The 25,227-nt window shown below is 37.8% G+C and overlaps 1 protein-coding gene across 1 annotated transcript in view; it reads right to left on the minus strand.

The window, feature by feature from the left end:
- The window catches only part of SVEP1 (sushi, von Willebrand factor type A, EGF and pentraxin domain containing 1), a 200,268-nt gene that overhangs the window by 87,773 nt on the left and 87,268 nt on the right, over positions 1-25,227 (minus strand). The window contains exons 9-20 of the mRNA XM_022579081.3: positions 24,614-24,743; positions 20,992-21,099; positions 20,094-20,225; positions 19,270-19,464; positions 17,669-17,790; positions 15,198-15,306; positions 11,540-11,704; positions 10,783-11,016; positions 8,371-8,532; positions 6,906-7,067; positions 1,551-1,712; positions 770-861 (exon numbers count right to left, since the gene is read on the minus strand). Of these exons, the coding sequence (XP_022434789.2) occupies positions 770-861; positions 1,551-1,712; positions 6,906-7,067; positions 8,371-8,532; positions 10,783-11,016; positions 11,540-11,704; positions 15,198-15,306; positions 17,669-17,790; positions 19,270-19,464; positions 20,094-20,225; positions 20,992-21,099; positions 24,614-24,743 (1,773 nt within the window). The remainder of the gene's footprint in view (positions 1-769; positions 862-1,550; positions 1,713-6,905; positions 7,068-8,370; positions 8,533-10,782; positions 11,017-11,539; positions 11,705-15,197; positions 15,307-17,668; positions 17,791-19,269; positions 19,465-20,093; positions 20,226-20,991; positions 21,100-24,613; positions 24,744-25,227) is intronic.

Raw genomic sequence — 25,227 nt, forward strand, 5'->3', positions numbered from 1 at the left:
CTAAATCAGGAATCTGTGCAAGTGGTATCTGTGCATCATTTTTAAAAGTAAGCCAGTGGATTCTAATATGTCTGTGTCCATTACGTGCAGTTTCAAATATGACTTATGAAGCCGTTATAAGTGAGTATGTTTGGATGTAGGAAGTTAAAATAAGAAATATAACTTCATTATCCTCCTTAAAAATACTTAAAGCCAAGGAATTTATTATGACATTGGGCAAGGTGCATTCAGAGTAATGGCTGAATCACCCAAAATAATTATTCTTAACTAGTCTTCAAAAAAATAAATGGAAAAGTTTTATGAGTTATGTTTCTTATTTTTTAAAAAACCCACAACTTGCTCCAATAAATGATTTTTTGCTGGCAAAAAATTTACATAACTTTCATGAAAGTTGAGTAACTCTTCCTGCTAATCGGAAAAGGCCTTTGGTTAATCAAAACGCCCTTACTCAAATGATGGGTTATGCTCATGGTACATGGTACATGTTAATTATTAGCAAATCAAAAGACTCCCCACATCTACAATTCTCTGTGCCAGACATCGCTGGGAAAAATTCCCATTTCTGGTACTTAGAACTTCTAATGCTGCATTTTTGGAAAGTTCATTTTATAAGTCATAAGCAAATGTAATTATTCATTGATAATATTCATGAGTCTTGATCACTTGAAGTTTCAACTCTGGTAGTTTTCCTCTGTGGGACATGTATAATGACAAATTGTTTTCCAAGAATTCCATTAGAGAAAATTTTATAAATATAAAATGGACTTGCCTGACTGCTGACTTCATACTTCTTTTTGATATGTCCAGGAGAAGCAACGGGCACTATACTTTCCTCTGCTGCTGAGAAAGTTGAACTAAAACCTAATAAAATTATGGGAAAACAACTGAAAAACATATTTGTGTGTAGTAGATGTTACCAATAAATAGACTCTATTTATTTTTTTTCTTTTTTAAAAATTGAAGTATAGTTGTTTTACTGCTAATTTCTGCTGTACAGCAAAGTGATTCAGTTATACAAATACATACATTCTTTTTAAAAATTCTTTTCCATTATGGTTTATCATAGGATATTGAATATAGTTCCCTGTGCTATACAGTAGGGCCTTGTTTATCCATTCTATATATAACAGCTTACATCTGTTAATCCCAGCCTCCCACTCCACCCCTCCTCCAAAAGCCCCTCCCCCTTGGCAACCACAAGTCTGTTCTCTAGGAGCAGACTCTATTTAAATACCATAGTCAAGATTCTGATTCTCAGAGTGGGCAAAGCCACATATATTTTGTTTCAGTAATATAAAGAGAGCACAGAGATGGATGGAATTATGTCATTAAATTCTAGACTTTTAGAAATTTGGAATTTATCAAGTTCGACATTCCCAAAATAAGAATCTCTGAGTCACTGTCATCAAAAAGGCCTTCAAAAGGATAGTTTAACACATCCAGACACCCAAAGGCACTGAAAATAGTAATATTCAGAATTGAAGCTACCGCAGAGATAAACAAAAGTCTCCAACACAGGGTTACGTGAGAAATGAAGTATATCATCTTACTGGAACAATCTGTGATGGATCTGGCACCAGTGATGGTTGTAGTTCCATAAAAGGGACAAGATAAGCAGAAGGACTTCCCTGGATTGGGTTGGTAGTAGTCTCGAGGACATGGATAACAGGGCATTAACCCAGAACGAGAGAACTCTCCTACTGGACAAGGCACTGCAAAAGTAAGAACAAATCATTTGTGCTTCATAGTAGCATACCCTACCTCTAAAAGAAGCTTTGGTTATAAGAAAGCTATCGCATTGCTAATATTTTCCCTTGCACGTACTTAATACCCAGACCATTTCATCACCTAGATAAATGTATTGTTGTTTCCTTCCCATCTTTAACAACACACAGCAACTCAGGAAAAATCAGAATTGGCCATATAATATTGTGTTATGATTTTTCCACTTAACTTTATATCATAAGCAAATCATTCCCCAAATCATTAAGTAACATGGTGTTTAACAAATGAAAACTGTTACATCTCATTGGCAGACCATAATCGATCTCACATTTCCTCTCCTACTGAACACTTAGCTTGTTTCTACTAGTTTGCTATTATAAATAATGCTGACATGAAATTTTCTCTATAAATTTTTTAATATAGCTCTGATTATTTCCTTGGGATAACACTTGACTTTGAGTAGTTGAGTAGCTAGAGCTAAAGATATGACAATTTAAAGCCAGAAATATGTCATGCCCAAATGTTTAAATAATGTAATTTACAGTCCCATTGGCAGCGTATGAAATCGCCCTTCTCACTGCATGCTCAGCCTTCAAAATGATTATTTAATTTTTTCCTACTTGAAGGTAAAAATGGAATCACGCTGTTATTTTAATTTGCATTTTGATGATAAATGAAGTTGCACTTTTTACGTTTACCAGAAATTTTTATTTCCTCTGTAGAGCTATTATTTATTGGGGGTCTTTTTTTTTTTAAAACTTTTAATGTCATTTTGGGTTAGACATGCTTTTCGTAAACAACATGCAGCTGAATATTATCTTTTAACCAAATTGGAAATTCTCTTGCCAAGATTTGGTGGAATATAAGAAAACAGCCCCAAACATAAATTTTGGTTACATTTGGCAGTGGGATAGTGGGGTAGAGTACCCATGATTAAATCCCTGGGTTGGGGTTTTAGACGGTGATCCATAGACAAATTCAGGTGGAGTGTGTGAACTGGAGTCATTTGGGTGAGCCCTAAAACCATTATAAACTGAGAAAACTACTAAAACTATTAAGACTTGTCTGCATAAAATTAAGTAGAGAAGACAGGACACAGGGAAACAGCTACTCAGGATATCAGCATACTTATCATTTAGGTTTTGGATTCTTGATAATAAAAGTTAGTATAGCAGAAATAATTACCAATATGGCCGAAAAATTTAGAGATACACTTGAGGCTCAAGGGAGCATGATACTCCAAGTGATGGCATCTCTTTTTTATTGGTATGACAATAAACATTAAGTAAATGACAACACATCTGTCATAATGTCAAGATGCTTTGATCAAATTTCTTAAGCAAAAAGAGCCAGGCAAATCTCTTGTAAAAGAGCTCTTTTACGTACCCAACTGACAAAACGTAGGGAGTTGAATCAAGAGATGGCAGAAGATAACATAGATATTAATGCATATTTAGAAAAAAAAAATTTCTGGCGGCTACGTTTGCTATATTCAAGAAGAGCTTTAAACTACAAGTATCTTTGTTTCACCAAGAATAAAATAATCTACTCTGTTACTAGATGTAGACAGGGCTTTGCACAAACATATTATAAACCTATAGGAGTTTAAAATGGGTTTTCTGATTCCCAAGTTTCCAAAAATGATTGTCTATTTGGAAAAGGTACCTTCCAAATAGCTAATTAGTTAATTGGAAGCATAAATCTTCCACTGATAAAAGTATAAATTTTCTGTTTGAGAGGATATCTATGAGTGTGCATGATATGCTAGAAATATAAATGCTGCCACTTAAACCCAAGATGCTATAACGAATTAAACTGTTTTTTTCCATATAACTTTTTTCAGTACAATCTTAAAAAGAAGAAAAAGAAATCTTAAAAAGAAAAAAAGACTGTGCCCCTAAAAACTGACAGAATTATACTGTCAGTTGTAGCACATAATTATACTATAATTGTCAAAAATTATACTAAGATATAATAATAATAAAATCTTAAGATTAAAAATAAGCCAATTAGCATCTCAAAACAGCAAACATGGTGTTGTGATGTCTGTACTTTGCTTTTTGACCTAGAAAGTGTAAAATAAACTTTCATGTGGAAATTAGTTTAAATTACATTCCAAGGGCAGACAGTTGTCATCACAAATATACTTTCCAAGAGTGAATAATCAGCATTTAATATATAATTTATATATGCAGTACATATATATAAAAATATATACACACACACACATATACATACACACACATATAATATATGAATGTATATACATAATAATAGCACTATCTAGTACACAGTACAGTATTAAATACACATGCATACACACATGACACAGTTCCTAATGGACTAATGTCATAAGAAAAGATGTGAGAAAGTTTCATTTTGAACCTTGGCCAGAGAAACTGTGGTTTCTAAATCAAGACAAATGGAACAAAACTCTTCTCACCTCTTCTACTGTAGAGAAAGAGGAAAAAAGTATTCAAATATGCCAAAAGTGATATCAAAATAGAATTAAAAATAAAGCACTGAAATGACCAGGGAAAAATGTAACCTCACATGTCTGTCCCCTGATAGTGTAAAGGAATAAATACAGCCTTGGAGCCATTGGTTTCCTATGACAAAGCCAAAAGTCAAAGCCTCTTATTCTGAGCCTCCTTTTAACTTCATCCTACAGGGTTGGGCTAAGAAGTGTTATCATCCTGTACCACAAATAATCTTTCCTTCTATTGGGACCATATGTAAACAACACCGTCACCAAAAACTCATTTGTGGGATTAATTATTTTGATAAAAATCATTTTTAAAAAATGGAAAATTTCAGGCTCTTTTGTAACCAAGACTATTTAGTATCCTAATAAGTGACAATCGGTGAAATGTATAAAGAATGTTACATTATGCTAACATAGTAATATACTTAAAGATAACTGCTGTATTTATTAATGATATTTTCAGTTCAACAGGCCAAAGGAGGCAAAAAGTGATATGTCAGCAAAAAATAAGATAAACTGTACAACATGCCCATAAAACATAAATCAGTACAAAAAGAGAAAAGAGGAGAAGGAGAGAAAGAAAGAAGGGGAGGGGGAGAGAGGGACAGAAAAGGGGTTGGCTGAAAACTAAGGAAAATATATAAGGGACAGTTTTAGAACTCACACACATTTAAATTTAAAGTAAAAGTAAAATGGTGTTTATCCAGCACCGCAGGGGAAAGTGTCATTACCAAATATTACCAGTTCCTACTCAGGACAAGTAGACTGTGGTTAAACATATGCTAGAAATATTAGGAGAAATGGAACAGTTACCAGAAGTTTAGAGATTTCCTGGGAATTATAATTACTTAATTGCAGTAATTTGCTATTAGAAAACCTCAAGGCTTACTTGGAAAGTTAAAGGATAAAAATTTGTCAACTATGAACTTGTTTCATTGTAAAAATCCTAGTTGCTTTTGTGGTTGGAAGGAAGGAAGGAAGGAAGGAGAGAGGGAGGGAGGGAGAGAGGGAGACAGACAGAGAGAGAGAGGATTTTTTCCTGCAGACTTTCTTCCATAGTTAGCTTGTATACTGACAAAATAATAGAGTCTTTGGCAGATCTCTTTCAACCATAATGTGAGGTTTTCTTTGACTTTTAATTAAAAAAAAAAAAATCTACAGCTGGTATTACACAACACACATGGTTTCTGAGTTTCAAATAGGTCCTAGTCAAATTCTCTTCTCATCAGTGAAACATTAGGTTGATGAACACTGCTCTCCCAATTCCTCTGGTCTAAGAGGCTTTCATCTACTGTGAAATTCTGAGAGTCAACCCGATGGAGCATATAAAACCTATAACTCACAGTGTATTTCCTGTAGCACTTAAGTTATGAGGACTACGAATCCCAGGATGCAATGCTGGACACGCCCCATCCCCTCCCTACCACCACACTCAAAGCATCTGTTTTCTAGGACTCTCAGCCTCTAAGTGGATGCAGATGTATGTACAATTGGGGTGCAATGAGGATGGGATGTGTGTGTGTGTAGCTTGAGGGAATGGGGAACCAGCAGACTGGCTTCTTAAAAACATCACTCAGTAAGGGAAGAGTTTAAACTTTCAGATTGCCATAGACCTTAGGTTTTTCAGTAAGGGTATAAAGAATGGGGAGGACTCACAATTTTTTAAAAAGTCATCTTTTAGCCAGGCATGCTTGTTCTGTTCCCAGTGATGTAGCAGAGGGAGGCCAACAAATTTTTATTTTTTGCAAAGTTCCACTGAAATTGCAAAGTCATTGCAGTTTATGGGAGTTTCTGGCAATAGGCTGACCTTGACCGTCAGACCTAGTTTCACTGTCATTCTAAGTTTTCATCTTTTGCTTTTGTTTATGGCTTCCAGTTTTTTCACTGCTGGAAAACTGTGCTTGGTAGGGATGTTAGAACTATTTGAAAAATAGAACTCTAATCTTTATATTTCTAGTTAAACCAGTTGTTCTCAATGTGTGGTCCCTGGACCAAGCAGAATCAGCATCACTTGAGAACTAGTTAGAAATGCAAATTCTCAGGCCCCACACCTGACCTGCTGAATTAAAAACTCTGGGGCTGGGGCCCAGCAATCTATGTTTTAACAAACCCTCCATGGTGACATTTGAGAACCAAAATTAGTCATACTTTAGAATCACCTGGGGGAACTTCAGAAGAAAACCAGAAAACTTAAATCAGAATATCTGGGGGGGCAGAGACTGGGTTTCAGTATTTTAAAAATACTGATGTAAATGTGCAATGATTCTAGTATGCAGCCAGAGTGGATAATCACTCATGAAGATCTTCAAACTGTAGGGAATGAACGTTACAATTCAGAGGTTGTATTTTTAGAGTTTCAAGGAATGTTAGCTAAGACCTCATTTTATACCCAAGGAATCTAAGTTCCTAGTTGAGATGTATTTCTATCATATCATGTGGCCACATGGTTACAAATGCTGAGGGCTGGGACCAAGTCTTGTGCTTCTTGTGTGTTCCTAACGGTACCAGCACGGTGTTTATATTATGGGTGTTTACACTTAAGTATTGACTGGCCGAATAGAAGGAAACTCTCTATGAAGAGACAGTTATTTACATTCTTTGCATGCAGTAGACATATGGTTTTGCTAAAAAGATTCCACTCCTCCATGCGTAGAACCTAGGAGGCTTGAAAAGAAAGTGATGTCTAAGACTTAACCTCCACAAGCAGAAATGTCCACGGCTCCTCTCTTCACTGTTGAAGTATTTTCTGGACATACGAGGCATCCCCGGGAACCAAACGCTGGCTGATAGCTGCCCAGTGGACAAGATTCGCAGGTCTCAAGCCCATTTGATGAGTAGGTGCCTTGTTTACACTGAGCTAAAACGAAAAATGTAACATGGTTAATAACGATGACATCAGCTATACAAAATTAGCACTGTGTACAATAGGATTTTCCACATTTTAATTTACTTAGGATAGAATGAGGGTCACGAAGAACTCCAAGCATACATGTCATATTTTAGACTCGCCGTACTTCCGTATACTAAGTCTTAGGCTCATTTCCAGTTACTTGTATTATGACCTAGCACGGTGTCTGACACATAGAAAATGTCGACAAAGAGTTTTTGGGTGAAGTTAGAAATCTGCACCTCAGAAAGGCACACTCATAAGATCAAGCTGTTACGGGGAAGCTTGTTTTTGTACAAGTTCTCAGCTTGTACACTGTTCCCTTGAGTGACTGAAAACCCCCGAATGAGCTAGAGTCTCATGACTATGCTGGCACCTTTTTTCCCTCTAAATAAGAACTGGCCCTCTTACCTCCTCCTGCCTGCAGACACCATTTCATTTGAGGGTTGGCAGAGAGGAAGTAAAAGTAGTCTTAGCATCAGGCCCAGAGAGGTTAATTAAGCAACTTTCCCAAACTCATAGCAATGGTTTTGTAGTAGAGCGGGCTTAGGACCAGATTCCCCAATTCCCGGTGCACTGTCCTTTCCTCCTGCCCTTCTCCTCCGGATGACTCTCATTTTCAGCGCTGCTAACATTTTTAGTGCATTTGCAATCACCTAGCACTGCTCTCAAGTTTACGTGTCATGAAGTACCCACACCTGCATTGGCAGCAATAGGCAAGGAGGAACAATTCTGCAATTCCTTCTTTTAGGTGTGTCTTACTGTAACTTTAAATGTGAAAGAAAATGTTTCCATCAGGAATGTTCATTGAGAATAACAGTAACAATATTTTGAAAGGACTGGATATTTTAGTAGCAAGAATAGGTGCATATGGGTCTGTAGTTATTCATTTCCAAGTAGAGTGAATCTCATCATATCAAATATTATTCTAACAAAAAGCAGCCTACTGCTTGCTAAGAGCCATGAAAGTCCTTTCCACCAATTAAAGTGAGATTCACTAAAACACCCAGGTTCATTGATGAATGTGGATTCGAGTTCTTGACAGTGGAGTTTGACTTAGAGCAATGAATGGACTGTTGCAAAAGGAAAGATAAATGGACTTCTCTAAAGTGAGGGAAACAATTCAGGTAACAGTTTGCAATTAAAAGAAAGAAAAAAATCAATTAATGAAATTGCTTTTGGTAATGCTCATATTTCATCCTATTTGCCATTGAGATTTTATAACTGGAAACAAAATTTAGGCTTCTGGTCAAAATGAGCTCTAAGCCCCTACCTTTACATTCCGAGCTACTTCTTGAATGGAGATATTCAGTGTAAGTTCCAGTTGGACAGGGTTTGCACTCAAGCTGCCCTTCTTCATCTTGATAGGAGCCCATCAAGCAGCTTTCACAGACAGAATTCTCCAGAGAATAGTAGGTTCCCAAAGGGCAACTGACTGAAGAGAAAACAAGCAGGAAACACTGAATAGAGCATGGAATGTGCTTTTTCCCTAAGGCATGAGAGTAATAAAGCCTGCTTCCAGATACTATTGTTTATGGGTTAAATTTTACTGCCAGAGGCTTACTCACCTGATAAACCTTCCAGAAATGTATTCCTCTAAACCAACAGTAGATTCTTTTTTTTTTTTTGAGAAAATGCAAATTCTTGTTGACCAAGCTTACTGTTATATGATGGTGGCTTTGAAGTGTGGGTTAAAGTTCTAATAAACAAGATTATTCTGGAAACACACAGTTCATGGAAGAAGAGGATAAAACAATGAATGTTTAGGTTAATTTAGGGCTTCGAGATATGAAAAATGATTTCATAGCTGTTCTTCTGAATGGTTTCCCTTATGAAATTGAGTGTCCATTATAGCATTATTTCTAGAAATAAAAACAGGCAAAGGTGGTGAGCCTAAAAAAAGTGAGTTAAGTCGACCCTTGTCTCTGATTGCAGGAATTACTGCCCACTGAAGGCAAGTCTGAGGCATCCTCAGACCCAAAGGCTCCGAGGAAACAGGCCAATTTTAGAACCTTCCTTCCTTGAAGATTTGGTCTACTATTTGGACGCCTGGAGTGCAGAATTTCTGAGACCAAAGTGGGATGTTAAATTCACTGAAAGGCTGCTATCAAAGTTAGTATTTTTATAGAGAGGACACTTGAAAGAATCACTTGGGTGATTCTGAGGTGTTAAGGTATGTAAGAATTACCTGGCAACTTATTACATTTCAGATTCCAATGCCCTAACCCCAAGGGGTCAGATGCATCCGTTTTGGGATGGGGCCTTAATCAAGCTGCATTTTGAAAGCACTTCGGGGTATGCTGACACAGGTAGTCTGAAGACCACATGGAGAAATGCAAAATGCTGGCCAAGGCAATTCCTGATTTTCACTCACAGGTTGAGAAAGAAACAAGAGGAGGCTCGGAAAGACAACGTTAATGTTCTTTTGATGGACTGCGTTTATCACACTGTGAAAAACTCAACTGAGCTCTGGGAATAGCAATAAGAACTGTTGAGTTTCCGACCAGGACACAAGAGCCCCAACCTACAGAGGGGTTAACAGAAGACTCGCGTCAGTTGGTTCCACTGAGTGTACAGAGTTTGGTCAGAGGAGATCCCGCCATCTATAAATGATGACTTATTAGGGAAAGAGACTGGAACTGATCCAGATTGTGACAGTCTAAATTAGGGGTAAAAGCTAAGGGACTCGGGGGAGGGAGAATGGGGAAGGGAAGTTTAATGGGTCTGGGGTCTCCTTTGGGAGTGATGAAAATGTTCTGGAATTGTGATAGAGGTGACGGTTGAACGACATTGCAATTGTACTAAATACCACTGAATTGTATACTTTTTAAAATAAATTTATTTATTTATTTTTGGCTGTGTTGGGTCTTTGTTCTGTGCACGGGCTTCCTCTAGTTGCGGCGAGTGGGGGCTACTCTTCTTTGCGGTGCGCGGTTTTCTCAATGCGGTGGCTTCTCTTGTTGCGGAGCACAGGCTCTAGGCGCGCAGGCTTCAGTAGTTGTGGCACGTGGGTTCAGTAGTGGTGGCTTGCGGGCTCTAGAGCACAGGCTCAGTAGTTGTGGCGCATGGGCTTAGTTGATCTGTGGCATGTGGGATCTTCCCAGACCAGGGATCGAACCCGTGTCTCCTGCATTGGCAGGCGGATTCTTAACCATTGCGCCACCAGGGAAGTCCCTGAATTGTACACTTTAAAATGGTTCACTTTATGCTATGTGAATTTCATGTTGGCTGCCTGGGTGGGAATCTCGGCTACACCACTTACTGTCTTAAATGGTAAGACTTACTGGGTAAGTTCTTAGCCTCCCTGGCTTCAGTTTTCTCATGTATAAAATGTACTTAATAAGAATGGTACCTCATACAGTAGCTAAACAGGATTAAACACATGAGACGGGCTCAGCCAGCACACCTGAGTGGTCAGAAAGTATGAGTTTCTGTTATTGGAGTTGCTGCTGAAAGCTGTGAGGTCTAAAGATCTATAAATAAAACTAAGATTTGAGTCGCTCACCTAAAATAATTTTCTTGTCGTGACCAATAGTGGTTATCTAGACTTCTGAGACACTAAGCATGTAACAATAAGAAAATGTAGCTTTCATCACAATATCCCTTTACAGTTGTAAAATGACTCTATCCATGTCATTTGACCCAATAGGCACCAAATATTTTTGATTACAGGGAGAAGTCTTACCACACATACGCCCTCTCAGCATGGAGCCTGGTCTGCAGAAGAGGAAAGCCTTTTCGGTTTCTAAGGAATTGCTGTCAGCTACAAGCATTTCAGATGCAAGATGAAAGGAATACATGGGCTCCTTAGTAAGGGTCCTTTTCAGTCGATTTGTGATAGTTTCCAATGTCTTAATGAGTCGTTTCTGATTTTCCAATTCAAGGGTATCATTTCTTTCATCGGGTAAGGGCACACTAGCTGAGATAAAAACGAAACAAGAGAAAACATAACACACACACATGGTGTTGCAGGAAGCCATTTGTACTGAGCTTTTACCAAAGAGAAAAAGCATATTAAAAATCTTCCAGGAAAAATAAACTGAAACTTAAACACCACTTACTGAGCAACTAGTACCTGGAGAATATTAAGAACAACACGATTTGTTTTAATCTTTCTCTCCTATGATGGATCTACATCACCCTTTTCTGGAGTTCTTCATGATCACATATTAAATTCCTGCAAACTCTCTCTTTTTAAAAACACACCGTAGTTCATCATGCCAAGATGAGTACAAAGCAGGGGGCTTGTTGCTATGGGAACTATAAAATACATCTGTGATATTAAGAAAAAAATGACAAAACTTGGTTGATTGTGCTTGCCCTGATTTTCAGTTCCAGGGTCATTTCCTAATAATGATAACAAATAGAAAATTTGAAAAACAGGTCTCCAACCAAGAATTTCTCACTATATTAACCTTTTCAAATAGAGAGTCTATCCTTACCTGTGATGTTAAAAATTAACTTAATTTTGTGGTCAGATAATGGGGCACTTCTTTTAATCCGTGAAGATCCGGCTTTGCCAGCGCCCGTGGGTGTTTCTCGCACAGTGTCCAGGAAGTCATCATAAGAGTAATCCAGCCTGTTAGCTGCACCCCAGCCGACAGGTCCTGGACAGTTGGGGCAGAGAGACAAAAGATGTTACAGTTGCACCTTTATCAGCGTTTAGGTTCTAATGTTAGTCCACAAATCAAACTGTCCTTGATCATTGCTTAAATTGCCCATAATATACCATATACAAGGTTTCGTCTGTAATATCATATTGTAGCTTTAGGCGCTTTATATTAAGTTTAGATTACCAATGAATTCTATTAAAAGTATAAAGCAAAGTCTCTGTAGAGCTATACAGGCATTTAAAACATTCTATCCTTGACCTGATAATAAATTACCTTAACTTTAGAGGAAATGGGAGGAGGTACAGATTTTAATCAATTCCTATTTCCCTTCAGGGTTTGCTCCATTCTTGCTTTTTTATATCAGTGTTATAAACTTAATGCATGTAAACAGATTTCCTTTTGTGAAGATTGTTCAAGTATCTGCATATCTGCATTATATTTCAAAGGTGGGGGTAGTTTCTGAGGGCAGCATGTAAGTTAAATGATTGCGTAGTTAGGAAACTATGCTGGAGGCAGCACGGCTGCACGTGATTCTTTAGATGCCCTCCATATCACTGTGATCAACCACAAGGATTCAGACTGTGGCTTCTCATATACGTTGTACAATCTTAGTCAAGCTCCTTCCATCTCTCTGAATCTCAGTTTCTTTGTGTCTAAACTGAGATAACTGTGCTTACCTCATAGGTTTGTCTGTGGAATAACTGAGCTGATTTATGCAAACTGGCTCATATTTGACTCATTCTAAAACCTCAGTGATAGTAAATGATATTAATATTGGTCTAGCCATACTGTTGTTGTTGCTTAGTTAGGTGTGTTAAACATCAAATTCTATTTATACAGACTTGTCCACTTGAGTAAGTTGGTTTTTGAGGGTTTTTTTTTTTTTTTTAGCTTAATTCATGTTTTGGGCCATTAAAAAGAACTGGGATCAATATTTTTGTTTTTCACTTAAACATTTGTCCCACAAGTGTCATGTAGCCATTATGTTGATAGAAAAAAAAAAACAGATTAGCAAAGAGAAAAATATAAAAGATTACTTATAATTCCATCACATGGAAATAACGACTGTAACATTTTAGGCAAGAATTTTTTCTATGAATATATAAACACACACATACACATTTATGCATAGATATATATATATATAGCTAGAATAAAAATAAACACACTGCAGTTTTAATAAAATGAGATCATACTATATGTATATTATCTGGTAATCGTTTTTCAAATTTTTTCAAAAATATATTATAGTATTTCTGTGTCAAATGGTTTCACAATATTCTCTTCTATAGCTATACTACAAACTAAGCAGGTTTCTATCTTCAGACTTTTAGGTTATTTCAAAATTTTAGAACATCCTTGTACATACACTATTTCATAAAGTATAAGACACCATCAATGAGAAGACACATCCCAATTTCAGAGATGCCCAAATGAAAAGTGTACATCTTAGAATTTATAAAATGTGGTACATGTTTGTACATTAGCATGACTTTTATCTTGAGAAATATCCTTAGAAGTGGAATTTCTGGGTCTGAGCATTTTTAATCCTTTAGATACATATCGTCAAATGCCCTTCAATGTCTCCTCTACACACAATATATGAATATGATCTTTTTCCCCTGACACCCTTGCCAACTCTGGGTGTTATGATTCTTATTCAAATTTGTTAATCTGACAGGTCAAAAATGGCATCTCATTTTAGTTTTCATTTGAATTACATGATTATTATAAGATCAAACAATTTTAATATATTTATTGGCCCTTTATTTTCCATACATTATGACTTGCCAAGGTGTTATAACCATTACACTGATCTTGTGACTCTGTTGTGAGGACACTCAAGGAGGAAGGGTTGTCTCTTAGGATCACTTGTACCACATGCCATCTGGATCCTTCTAGAATGACAAACATCACCCATCTCAAAGCCTCATGATGACAACTGACTCCCTCTGTGTGTATCCCTGCACCCCTGCAACCTACCTCAACAATCTGGGGGTTGAGGGAAACCTGGGTCATGTGTGACAGAAGAGGCATTGTTATTCTAGATGTGCCACTGCCAGCTCCCCTGCCAATGCCACCTTGTGTTTTTCTATCTAAAACTTTAATGTCAAATATGTTCACTGAGAAGTTGTACATAATAGTTAAAATTGGAAAACAACTTAAGCCTACCAATAGGAAATTGTTTATATAAATTATGGCAAACTGACTCATAAAATAATATGTAGATATTAAAATTGTATTGAAGTATAATATTTATGACATAAAAATGTCCTGAATAAAATCTTACCTAAAACTTCACGTTTACAAAATAGTATGGGTCAGCATACATATGCATGTACAGTTACATGTTCATTAATATATTAACAGAATTATTTCTGGGATTGCAGGTTATCTCAATATCGTTCTTTAGCATTTTTCAAATTTTTGCAGTAAACATATATGCACAAATAACATTTTTAAATTTAAAAATCTAAAGCGACATTCAACATCACTCAGTGCTGAATCACTAAAAACACGACTAGTGTCAGAAACAAAAAGGATGTCTGCTGTCATGTGAATTAATACTGTCTCAGATAACCTTCTAAGCACTTTATTTACACTTGTACTTCCTCATTTAATCCTTACAATGGCTCTATGAGTTCAGTACTCTTATATACCCAATTTACAGGTGAGAAAATGGAGGCACAGAGTGGTTTGAGAACTTGGGCTCAAGACCACACACCTAGTTGGTGGGGAAGCCAGGATTCAGACCTTACTAGTTGCTTGTAGAGTTCATGTGCTTTAAACACAACACTATTTTGTTATCACTATTATATCTTAAAACATTACTCTGCAAGTTCTGGACAGTTTTATAAGAATGAAATAAAAATAATTACTGGAAAGGACAATTTTGCTAATTGAGAGACACAATTGAAATCTAGAAATCTGAAGACAGTAAGCTAAATGGTCAGTTGGACCAGCCAAAAAAAATCACATAGCACACTTTGGAGTAACTTTAATAAAAGTTATATGTCAATTATATTTCAAAAAAAAAAAAAAACAAGAAAAGTGTTCAGACTCTACATAAAGAAAACATCAGAATTCCACTTGAAGGTATATTAGACTTGAATAAATGGCTTACTTGCAATTTAAGTTAAATGCCATATAAAAATTGTTGTTAGTACTTTATAGTTATTACTATTCTCTTCTAAGATCTCATATGAATATTTGAATTTTACAATCATAATGTGACTTAGTTTTCTTAGTTTTTATCGTCGTGAGATGGTAAGAAAATTCTTTCTTTTGAAAGAATTTATTTGATACCCCAAATGTAATATATTTATAAAGATCATTAAGCACAGTATCAAGTTATCCAGTCATCCTAAAATACTTGATGAATAAATGAATGAAAGATCATTTTTCCAGTTTGCCCCACTCTTCTGGAATGATTTTCTTAGTCTGCAGATCAGTTTTGCCAACTACCCACACTAAATAATTTCATTACCAATTGCAAAGCCATTTTCATACTCATAATTATATTCGAGGCAGTATTTTTTGGTCAGGTCCTCCAGTCTGCAGTCAATGTCATCAGCGTCACTACAAAATGATGGGACCTGCAAATAAAAAATGAAGAGGACAAAATGTACTTCACATCTGGGTGCGCCTTGGATAAGCCCTTTGCTCCTCTGGCCTTCACCTCTCCATCAGCAGGAGGGAAGGGAGGGCCCTAGAGCTCTGTCTGCCCTTAAAAAGGCTCCTGACCCTCCTCCATGCCCTCCCCTACTTCCTCTAAGTGCCTGTGGACCACCAGGATTAGCCTCATGCCTTTTCTTTCGGTTTATATCACTTACCACAAGAAAACCAGGACTCTTGGGATATCTCTTGTCTCTTAACTTTCACCCCATTTGGCTTTTTTAAAATTGAAGTGCAGTTGATTTACAACATTTTATTAATGGCTCTTTAGATCCTTTTCTCTGACCCTATCTCCCACCCTTCTCCAAGTCCTCAAAATCTTCCTCGATGCCCTCTGAAACACAGTCAGTAATCAGCCAATCTCCTATTATTATTATTATTATTTTTAACCTCCTCTCTTTATGTTCTCTTCATTTTTGCTCTCAATGAAACCTGACTTCCTAGTTTTCTTAGGTGGTGGGCATGGAGGAAGTGTCCTCCTCACTCTTTATTGCTGTTTCCAGATCATGCTCCCATGAACCTCCTTGAAGCCTCACAGTTTTGAAGCTCCTGCAATCAACTATACCACACACTGACCCTCCTTGTGGCCATCACCTGCAGCCCTCCCCCACTGTGAGTCACCCTCTCATTCCGAGAGCGCTTGGTAACCGTCCTTGTTACAGCCCTCGGTGATTTCTGCAGCCACCCAGCTGATCCTTCTATCACCTTGGAGTCTCACTTCCTCTTCCTCTTCTGTCTTCCAGCTCTATTTTTTTTTTTTTTTAAAGAAGATGTTGGGGGTAGGAGTTTATTAATTAATTTATTTATTTTTGCTGTGTTGGGTCTTCGTTTCTCTGCGAGGGCTATCTCTAGTTGTGGCAAGCGGGGGCCACTCTTCATCGCGGTGCGCGGGCCTCTCACTATTGCGGCCTCTCTTGTTGCGGAGCGCAGGCTCAGTAGTTGTGGCTCATGGGCCTAGCTGCTCCACGGCATGTGGGATCCTCCCAGACCAGGGCTCGAACCTGTGTCCCCTGCATTAGCAGGCAGATTCTCAACCACTGCACCACCAGGGAAGCCCCCAGCTCTACTTTGTCACTTGACATACATGAGACATACACTTGAGGGTATGTCTCATGATCATACCCTCAGACCTCGTTGTTACCAGTAACTGCACCTTCTCCTACTCCCAAGAATCCAACAATTCTTTGACTTCATCAGAATCTATAATCCACGGATGCTACCCACCTTCTCACTGTCTCTCAGCTCCTGATGTCTTCACTTCCTTATTTGCCCATCTTGGATCCCATGGTCTACCACCATGAATTACTCCCGTGCATGCACCCTCCTCAATATGTTTACCTGGAGGACCTTTAACCCTGGTTAAATTCATTGCTCTGCTTTCTCCACATTTGCACCCACATGCTCAACTATAGCTCAGGAGAAAACACAATGCTGCTTACTGCCAAGCCTACTACATTTCCCTAGAATATTCATTTATGCTCTCCTAGAAAATTATTTTATACCATGTTCTGTTTTCTCAAAGCTCCAGCAACTCCTCCCCATCCACACTCCAGGCTGATCATTCTGCATCTTTTTTCACAGATCAAATAGTCACAAAAGATCCTTCCTTCACACACTTACATCACCATGTGGACTCACTCCTGTATCTATGCTCCTGTACACTCTGCCTCCTTGATGCCTCGCTTTCTCTCACACTCTGTATCAAATCTACTACTACTACTACATCTACTTTCAGAATGTATCCAAAATCTAAGCCACTCAACTCTGTTACAGATACAAATATATATATATATATATATATATATATATATATATATGTCATCATTTCCTGCCTTCAAGACATTCAATACAGTTAAATGCATCGTTTTGCTTTCTTGGAATCACTGAAAGAGTCCTAAACGAAAACACATGAAAAAGAAAATCCTTTAAATGTTCAATGATCTCCTCATCATAAAAGAAATACAGTCTACAATGGCATTTTTGTCATACTTTAAATAACAAAGCAGACATTCTCAAACCACATGGACCCTAAGCTTCCCTTTCTGACTTGGAGTGTTTTAAAAAATTCAAAGTGCTTTAACACAGATTTACATATAATTCACTCCAGAAGTCCAAAATCCTATGAATAATTCTAAATATGAGGAGCAAGTTTGGGTCACAAAGAAGAAGGGAATCATCGGGACAAAGAATTTTTGTTGCAGGTGACCCAGAGAGGTTACAAAAAACTCAACAGCGAGCGTCCTTTCAAATACGGCAAACAACACAGGAATGCTACTGACATACCATTTTCCCCAAGGTGGTCTCAAATGCTTCAGAAAACTTCTTCAACAGATCCGTGTCATCACAACGAGTTGCTTTGTACAGCATCTCAAAGGACTTGAACCCATGATTTGCAAAACGTTTTACTGGAAAATGTTGGAAAAAACAGCTCCAGTTGGTTAGTGTTTTCAAAACAACGATTTAATTTTCTGTGGAATAACTGTAACTTGGTATTTTAATCCTGACATGATTTTTGGGATTGTTATAAAAACAAAAGATGACAGTTAAGGAACGTTTCCAGGCATTAATTGATCATAATAAACCATGAGCCAAGCAGCTCTGTACCCAGTTACCTGGTGATAAGTTTGCTTTGATATATTATTCTTTGCCTTCCAATCATATTAAAAAATGAATATTTAAGAGAAAAAGAGATATAAAAATTCTCCTCATTATATTCCTGGGAATCTTTGAAAAATCCTAGCTGGATCAAAGATATTATAATTTATATTTATGTAAACTTATAACTTATATGTTTATATTATATTTGCAACCAATAGACATTGAAAAATTTCTGAATATTATGTGAAATTCTATTTCTTGAAAGTGTAATTTCACAAAGATAAATTTTTCCTTGGATCAGAAGCTTAGAATTTAGACTCAGCAAGATGTCTCGGAATATTCAGAGACGATGTCTCCTAATAGCATCAGCATTAAAATCCTATTGCCTAGGGTTTCCCTGGTGGCGCAGTGGTTGAGAGTCCGCCTGCCGATGTAGGGGACGCGGGTTCGTGCCCCGGTCCGGGAAGATCCCACCTGCCGCGGAGCGGCTGGGCCCGTGAGCCATGGCCTCTGAGCCTGGGTGTCCGGAGCCTGTGCTCCGCAACGGGAGAGGCCACAACAGTGAGAGGCCTGCATACCGCAAAAAAAAAAAAAAAAAAAAAAAAATCCTACTGTCTAAATCTTTGATAGAGGTGAGTGATATCACTTTTATTTGCTTCCCAAATTTGGGGAAAAAAATAGCTCAAGTAAGTGGGCTTTACTGTTTTTCTAAGACACTGGCATTTAAACTTCACCTACAGTACTAGATCAAAGATTCACTCCAGAAAATATTATTTACACTAGACAAAGATATTGGGTTATTTTTATAATAATATATAAGATTACAGAATAGCTCTAAATCTAAATCACTTCTAAAGAGAACGTGACTGATCTCTCACTGCATCACGTATATTGGCTCTTACTTTAAACATAAGCTCTTCTAAAGACTGTAAGACTATACTTTATAAGTTGAAGTTTACAAGTCAAGAATGACATGCTGACAAGTCTCTTCGGATAATTCTGGTAAATGAAAATGAGAGCGCCAAGATGGTTTTGCCATAAACTGAATCTTATCCTATAGCAATCCGATACATAGCAAGACTCTGGGGGGCTAATATCTTAAGTCAAGGGACAAGCATTTCTCTTCTCTGCAAACACTTCAAATTCACGGCACCGTTTTCCACTCACCAAACCGAATCCCTATATTAAAGCAATTTTTCCCTTCAATGTTTAGAAATTTATACACATAGGCAGACAAATACATATTCACACATACGAAAGGAGTCCAGAAAATAATTAGAACTTACTAGCGCAGTCTGGCCATTCAGTGGAATACGGTGGCTTCCAGATACCATCTTCATAAGCACAATAGTACTTGTCAGTAGAGCCTTCTGTGAAATCATAGCCCTCTAGGCAACTTAATGTGCAGTTAACTCCAGCACTATCTTGACTACATAGAAAATCCCCATTTACAGGTGTAAACGGAACTTCACAGGGGGAACCTGCGTAAAAGAAATTGTATTACTCATATACAGTGGTATAAGAAATACAAATTAAAATCCAGGAGTCTAAGCTGAATTTTGAAAAGGATTCCTCCCGTCCACCACTACTCCTAGAAAAACTCTCACAGTACATCCTTAGTGTGGGATTGTTGCAAAGTCTGCTTTTTGATTCCTAGGTGGGTACAGTTAAAAAACTGTACCTATGTGTAATTATGGGTAATTAATTACCTCTGTGTAACTGTGCATATTTTATGAAAAGATAAAGTACTTCTGATTTGCGAGTTATTTTTGGCATTCCTTTAAGAAAAATGAAAACCAGGTAACATTACATAGGAAATAACATTTTCTGAATCTGTCTCCTCAAGCATTCAAAATAGGATCATGACAACAATACTTTACAACTTTGGAGAAAATGTTAATAAGTCGTTAATTAAAGACTACCCCAGAAGAAAATATTTCTATTTACCATGAAGTGAAGGAATAATAGTCAGAAATTTCAGTAAAACCTGTCAGTATTCTAACTTTAAACACCTACTGCTCATGGACTATTTTCTTTCACAAAATAGAGCGCAACAGCGATTACATATATCAAGTTCAACTAGATTTTTGGAGGCTTATGCAGAGTATACCTTTTATGATAATGTGGATGTCACATGTTCTGTTATTGCCTGAGGGGTCAGTGGCTGTGTACCGCACTACCGTCTCCCCGTGAGGGAAAAGGTCTCCTGGTGTATGACTTCTGGTGATGGCCAACACAGCCCCTAGAAAGGAAAGGAGCGGAAACAAGGAATCCAATTTGAGGGTTATTGTGTGCAGTCACTTTATTTGATTTGAATTTTCATTTTCTGTTTATACAAACCAGCTGGGCATTCTATTTGTACTGATTTGGCCGCTAGTAGAAAATAAAGGATATAGTTTTACGCTATAACACAGAAATTGTTGACTCAAAAACCTATTAAATTAAGGCATTCTTACTAAATAAATTATTTTCCTTGAATAGGTCAGTCTCTGTGAATACTGGAAATTTCATTAAGAAATCTATTTAACTTGCATTCTTATTGCTTTTGGGGTTTTGGTCAAAGTTTCAAAGTGAACTTCAGCTGTATTAGCCCATTTTTTTCTGTTTTCCCATGAATTTTTATGACTTTTTTGACAAACGTTTAAGAACTGAGTATGAAAACATGGAACTGCGTTAGATTTACCAATAGGATGCATAGCTTATGTCTTTAGGACAACGGAAGCTTAGAGACTCAATGAATTTATTAGAACACTTTCAAATAAAACACCTTGTACACATTTAATAATGTCCACTGAATATTGAATGAAAGGAAACGCCATGAATAGGTAAGATTAATAATGTTAAATTATATATACTTACCCTAGCATTAAAACATATTACCTTATATAATTATTCATTCTATTTAGATGTAATTTGCTTTTCATTTCTCTTTTACCTTTTTGAAAGCTTTTTAAAATAAAGTATAATTTGGCGGTAACATACTGACAACACGACCTCTGCGTTCTCACCTGAGTTGTCCGAGAACTGAGGCTCATCCCAGGTGGCAGCATGCTCCTTCTCGGAGACCTGGACTGGAGGTGGGGATCTGCACCAGTCTATGCTAGGTGGTTCTACATCTAAAGAACATGAAATCAGAGAATGAAGTCACAACTGATGTTCGAAACTGATGAGGAAGGTTGCAAGAGAGAACCAAAGTCTACTTGTGCTGGCAGGGAACCTTGACCTTGTTAGACATAAGGCTGGCCCTGGGGTCCCTTTGATGATGAGGTATGTTTCATCCCTGACCTCAACATCAAAAGAAAAAGCTGATTCTTGTTATACTTCCCTCTGCCTGTTGAAGAAGGAATACCAGATTGCTAAAATCACCATGAGCATAGCAGTGTGAAAGGCAAATTCAGGATACGGTGAGCATTTAATTTGTGAGTTTCGCCACTGGTAGTTGAGCTGACCCACCTAGAAGTGTAGAAAACCTTCCCAGATAATTGGAAGGCGTGAAATGACCAAAGCAGTCATTTCACTGGGATCATTCCCACGATCCTCCTCTTAACGGAAGGGCTGATAGATGCTAAATGGAAGGACCAATGGGCAGAGATCCGAGTCATGCTGTAGAATACGTAAGATGTAAGTGAGGATGTTGTATTGTTGGAAGGCCAGGAGGTTATGTCCATAGATGGGACACTGGAGTCTAAGATTCCTAAGGCTGATAAATTCCAGGTAAAGACAAAGAACAGGGTGTGGACATGGGAATGGGGGGCTACAGTGCAGAGGGGGTGAAAGCCATGGTAGAAATGAAAGAACTGTGAGTCTGTTGCTGGGCACTGTAATCTACACTGAAGGAGGGGTTTGAGGTGGCGGCACGGATAAGCCAGGTTTCAAAGCTCTGACGGAATGTGGTGGAATTTTTAGGATGTCAGTAAAGGACAACAAAGAAGGTGTAAAGGAGGAAATTTTAACATAACTATTAATGTTTACACTTTTGAAATGTCCTTCTATTTGTAACAACATGCCTTTGAGGGACGAATACTACTTTTCTAATTATACAGGTAAGGAATCTGAAACCAGGCAAATTTAAGAGACTTGCCTTAGGTCATTAAGCTGGTAAACTGTAGTCAGACCTCAAGACTAGGATGATATACTATCAATGACATACGGAAACATATAATTCTGAAATTAAACGAGCTCTACCTCTGGAGAATATATAGATTTTTGTTTTAAGCTAAGTCTTATGAATAAATGTTCAGTTTTTCTCTTTTCCTCATGTTTGTCATTTCCTTAGTACAGGATCTTTGGTTTACTACTTTCCTAGGCTGTAAACTCTGTCAACCAGCAGTGGAGCCTCCTTTGCTCACAGTTAGGTCTCCATGGCCTAGCAGGGCACCTGGCCCATAACAGATGCTCAGAAAAAGTTGCTGAATAAAGAAAAGAATGAAGGAACGCTCGTAGGAGGTCAGTGCACTTTGAGAATGCTGAATCAAGCCAATTCATAGTTAAATTTACAAATCCGACAGTATTTACTATTTTCCCGAAAGAAATTGCAGATGAAATAGTTCCAAGATTTTGTAAATTTATCTGATTTTAGCCAAACAGTTTAAAGTTGAAGTTCAGGGACAGGAGAGCAGTAAGACGAGGCCAATGACCGTCAAAGAATTGGAGGGACCAGCCAGATGCATTGTCTCCACGAGGGAGAGAAATTCCATTCAAAGCAAGTGAGGCAGCACTCTGTGGAATGTTAAGCAAAAGCGTTCCTATTTCCTCTCATTTATCATCAAGACACCAACACCCCCCCTCATCTGAGGAAAACAAGAAAATGCAGGCTTTGGAATATTTTCTGTGTCTCTCTCTCTCCCCCTCCCTTTCTCTCCCACTCTCTCTTTCCACCTCCCTCTCCTGTCCCCTCCTCCCTCCCATTTCCTCTCTTTCATAATTTGAAAATTCAGCTAGTGTCTAGCTAGACACTCGAGTACACTTTTGACATTTCATCATGCTGACTCTTCATTGTGAAAAACGAAAACTTGGCAAACTCTTGAATCACATTTTCATGTTTAAAATCACAGCGCCATAAAAACACACCCAACATATTTTTCATGTGACTGATAAAGTTCACGCTTAAAACAACCTTGAAAAAGCAATTAAAAACAACTAAGCACTATGACATGAACTAGACTGACTTTCATATGAGTCTTTTTATCTACTTTCACCAAAACCTATCACTTCTAGGGTAAGAAGCCAGTTTGATACACATTGGTTATTTCAAGAGGTTACGTAAAAGTCTTAAAATGAAATGAATATAATGTACTGAATTTTAAAATAAACATTAAAAATACATCTGAGACCAAAATACAAAAATGTTAGTATATTTACACAGAGCTTAATGTGTCAGGCACTACCTTGAGCAGTCTGTATATCTTAACTAATCAAAAATCTCACAATAACCCTATAAGGTAATATATTTATTAATTCTATTTCTGGATGAAGAAACTGAGGCACAGAGAGGTGACTGGTTACACTGCCTTAAGTGGGAGAGCTGGCTATGGAGTCAAGCAGTTTGGGTTCAGAGTCTGTGCTCTTGAGTGCTACAGACCACTTCATATATTCTCCACGTATTAAGTCTTGCTGGTGGGTATCTGGTATCTACTGAATTGATTGAAAGCACAAACACCAATTGGGAGATGATGGAGTAAACCAAACCAAAACAATAAAGTAAAATTAAAAAGAAGGAGTGATGTATAGCAGTGGGATGTGAGGATGGAGAGACTGGGACAGATTTCAGAGATACTAAGGAGATGAAACCAGTAGAACCTGATGAGGTATTAGATGTTGGTGATGGAGGGAGAGGAATCAAGAATGACTTCCAGATTTCTGCATGGTAGCTAGGTCTTCACTCCATTTTCTGAGCTAAGAAATATTTTAGGTTTGGGTGAGTTTGAAGTGCCTGTGGGGCATCCACGTGGGAAAGTCGGTAGGCAGTATTATATACTGCTCTGAATTTCAGAAGAGAAATCTGAGCTGGAGATAGAAATCTGGGCGCTGTCAGTTAACAAAATTACCAGGAAAACTAGAGAGAGAGAAAGAGAAGAAGGCCAAGGCCGGAATCCTGGGGACGATCCACATTTGAGAGTTGGTCTGAGGAAGAGAAGCCTAAAAAAGCAATCAAGGAGGAAAAATGAGAATAATGGGGGAAAAAACCCAGAAAGACTGGTGTCAGAGAAGCTATGGAAGGAGGCAGTTTTGATAAAGAGAGCATGGTTAATAATGTAAAATCTATGGAAACATGTCAAATAAGGACTAAAAAGTGTGCAGTAGGATTAGCTCTAGAGATCACCGTAACCTTGATGAAAGTAGTTTCTGTGAGTGAAGGAGACAGAAGCCAGACTTGAGTGACTTTGAGAATAAATGGCAGTTAAGCCAAAAGAGATGGCAACCATTGGGAACTTTTCAAAAGGCTCATATAGGAAGGGGTCAAAGAGACAGAGTGATAATTAAAGGGTACGTAGGTTTCAAAGAGGAAGTGGCTTCAATGACAGAAGGAAGAATCAGTGAGAAAGGAGTTGTTGAAGATAAAGGAGAAGGAAAGTCTTTGGGGGCACTGAATTATTTTCACAAACCTACCCAAGTAATTTGAAGACTTACCAATAACCTTGATATGGAAAGTGCAGCTGGCTTGGTTGCTGGATAGGTCAGTTGCTGTGTACGTGATAGCAACATCTCCAATTGGGAAAAGATAAGGCGGGGTAAAAGCTGGATGAACGTGGATTGACACCTATTGGAGAGAAATATCAGGAAAGTTAAAGTTAATATTAATAGTACTTTTATTATTTTTTGGTTTATATATTATTAGCAAAGAAGTAAAAAAGACACAATATTTTATGTATAGCAAAAAGGAAAAAAAATCAGACATAGTCTTTGGTATACTTCTTTCTAGACTATTTATCTATATAGTCTATAAAGTTGGGATACATATGAAATGTTGTTCCTTTTTTTTTTTTTTTTTTCGGTACGCGGGCCTCTCACCGCTGTGGCCTCTCCCGCTGCGGAGCACAGGCTCCAGACGCGCAGGCTTAGTGGCCACGGCTCACGGGCCCAGCCGCGGAGCAGCATGTGGGATCCTCCTGGACCGGGGCACGAACCCGTGTCCCCTGCATCGGCAGGTGGACTCTCAACCACTGCGCCTCCAGGCAAGCCCCCGAAATGTTGTTCCTTTTTTATTAAACATAATATCTTAAAACATTTTTTATGCTCTTACA

Source organism: Delphinapterus leucas, chromosome 6 (assembly GCF_059928025.1).
Source record: "Delphinapterus leucas isolate spDelLeu-1000000601 "Yukka" chromosome 6, BTC_Dleu_Yukka2, whole genome shotgun sequence".
Classification (NCBI taxonomy): domain Eukaryota; kingdom Metazoa; phylum Chordata; class Mammalia; order Artiodactyla; family Monodontidae; genus Delphinapterus; species Delphinapterus leucas.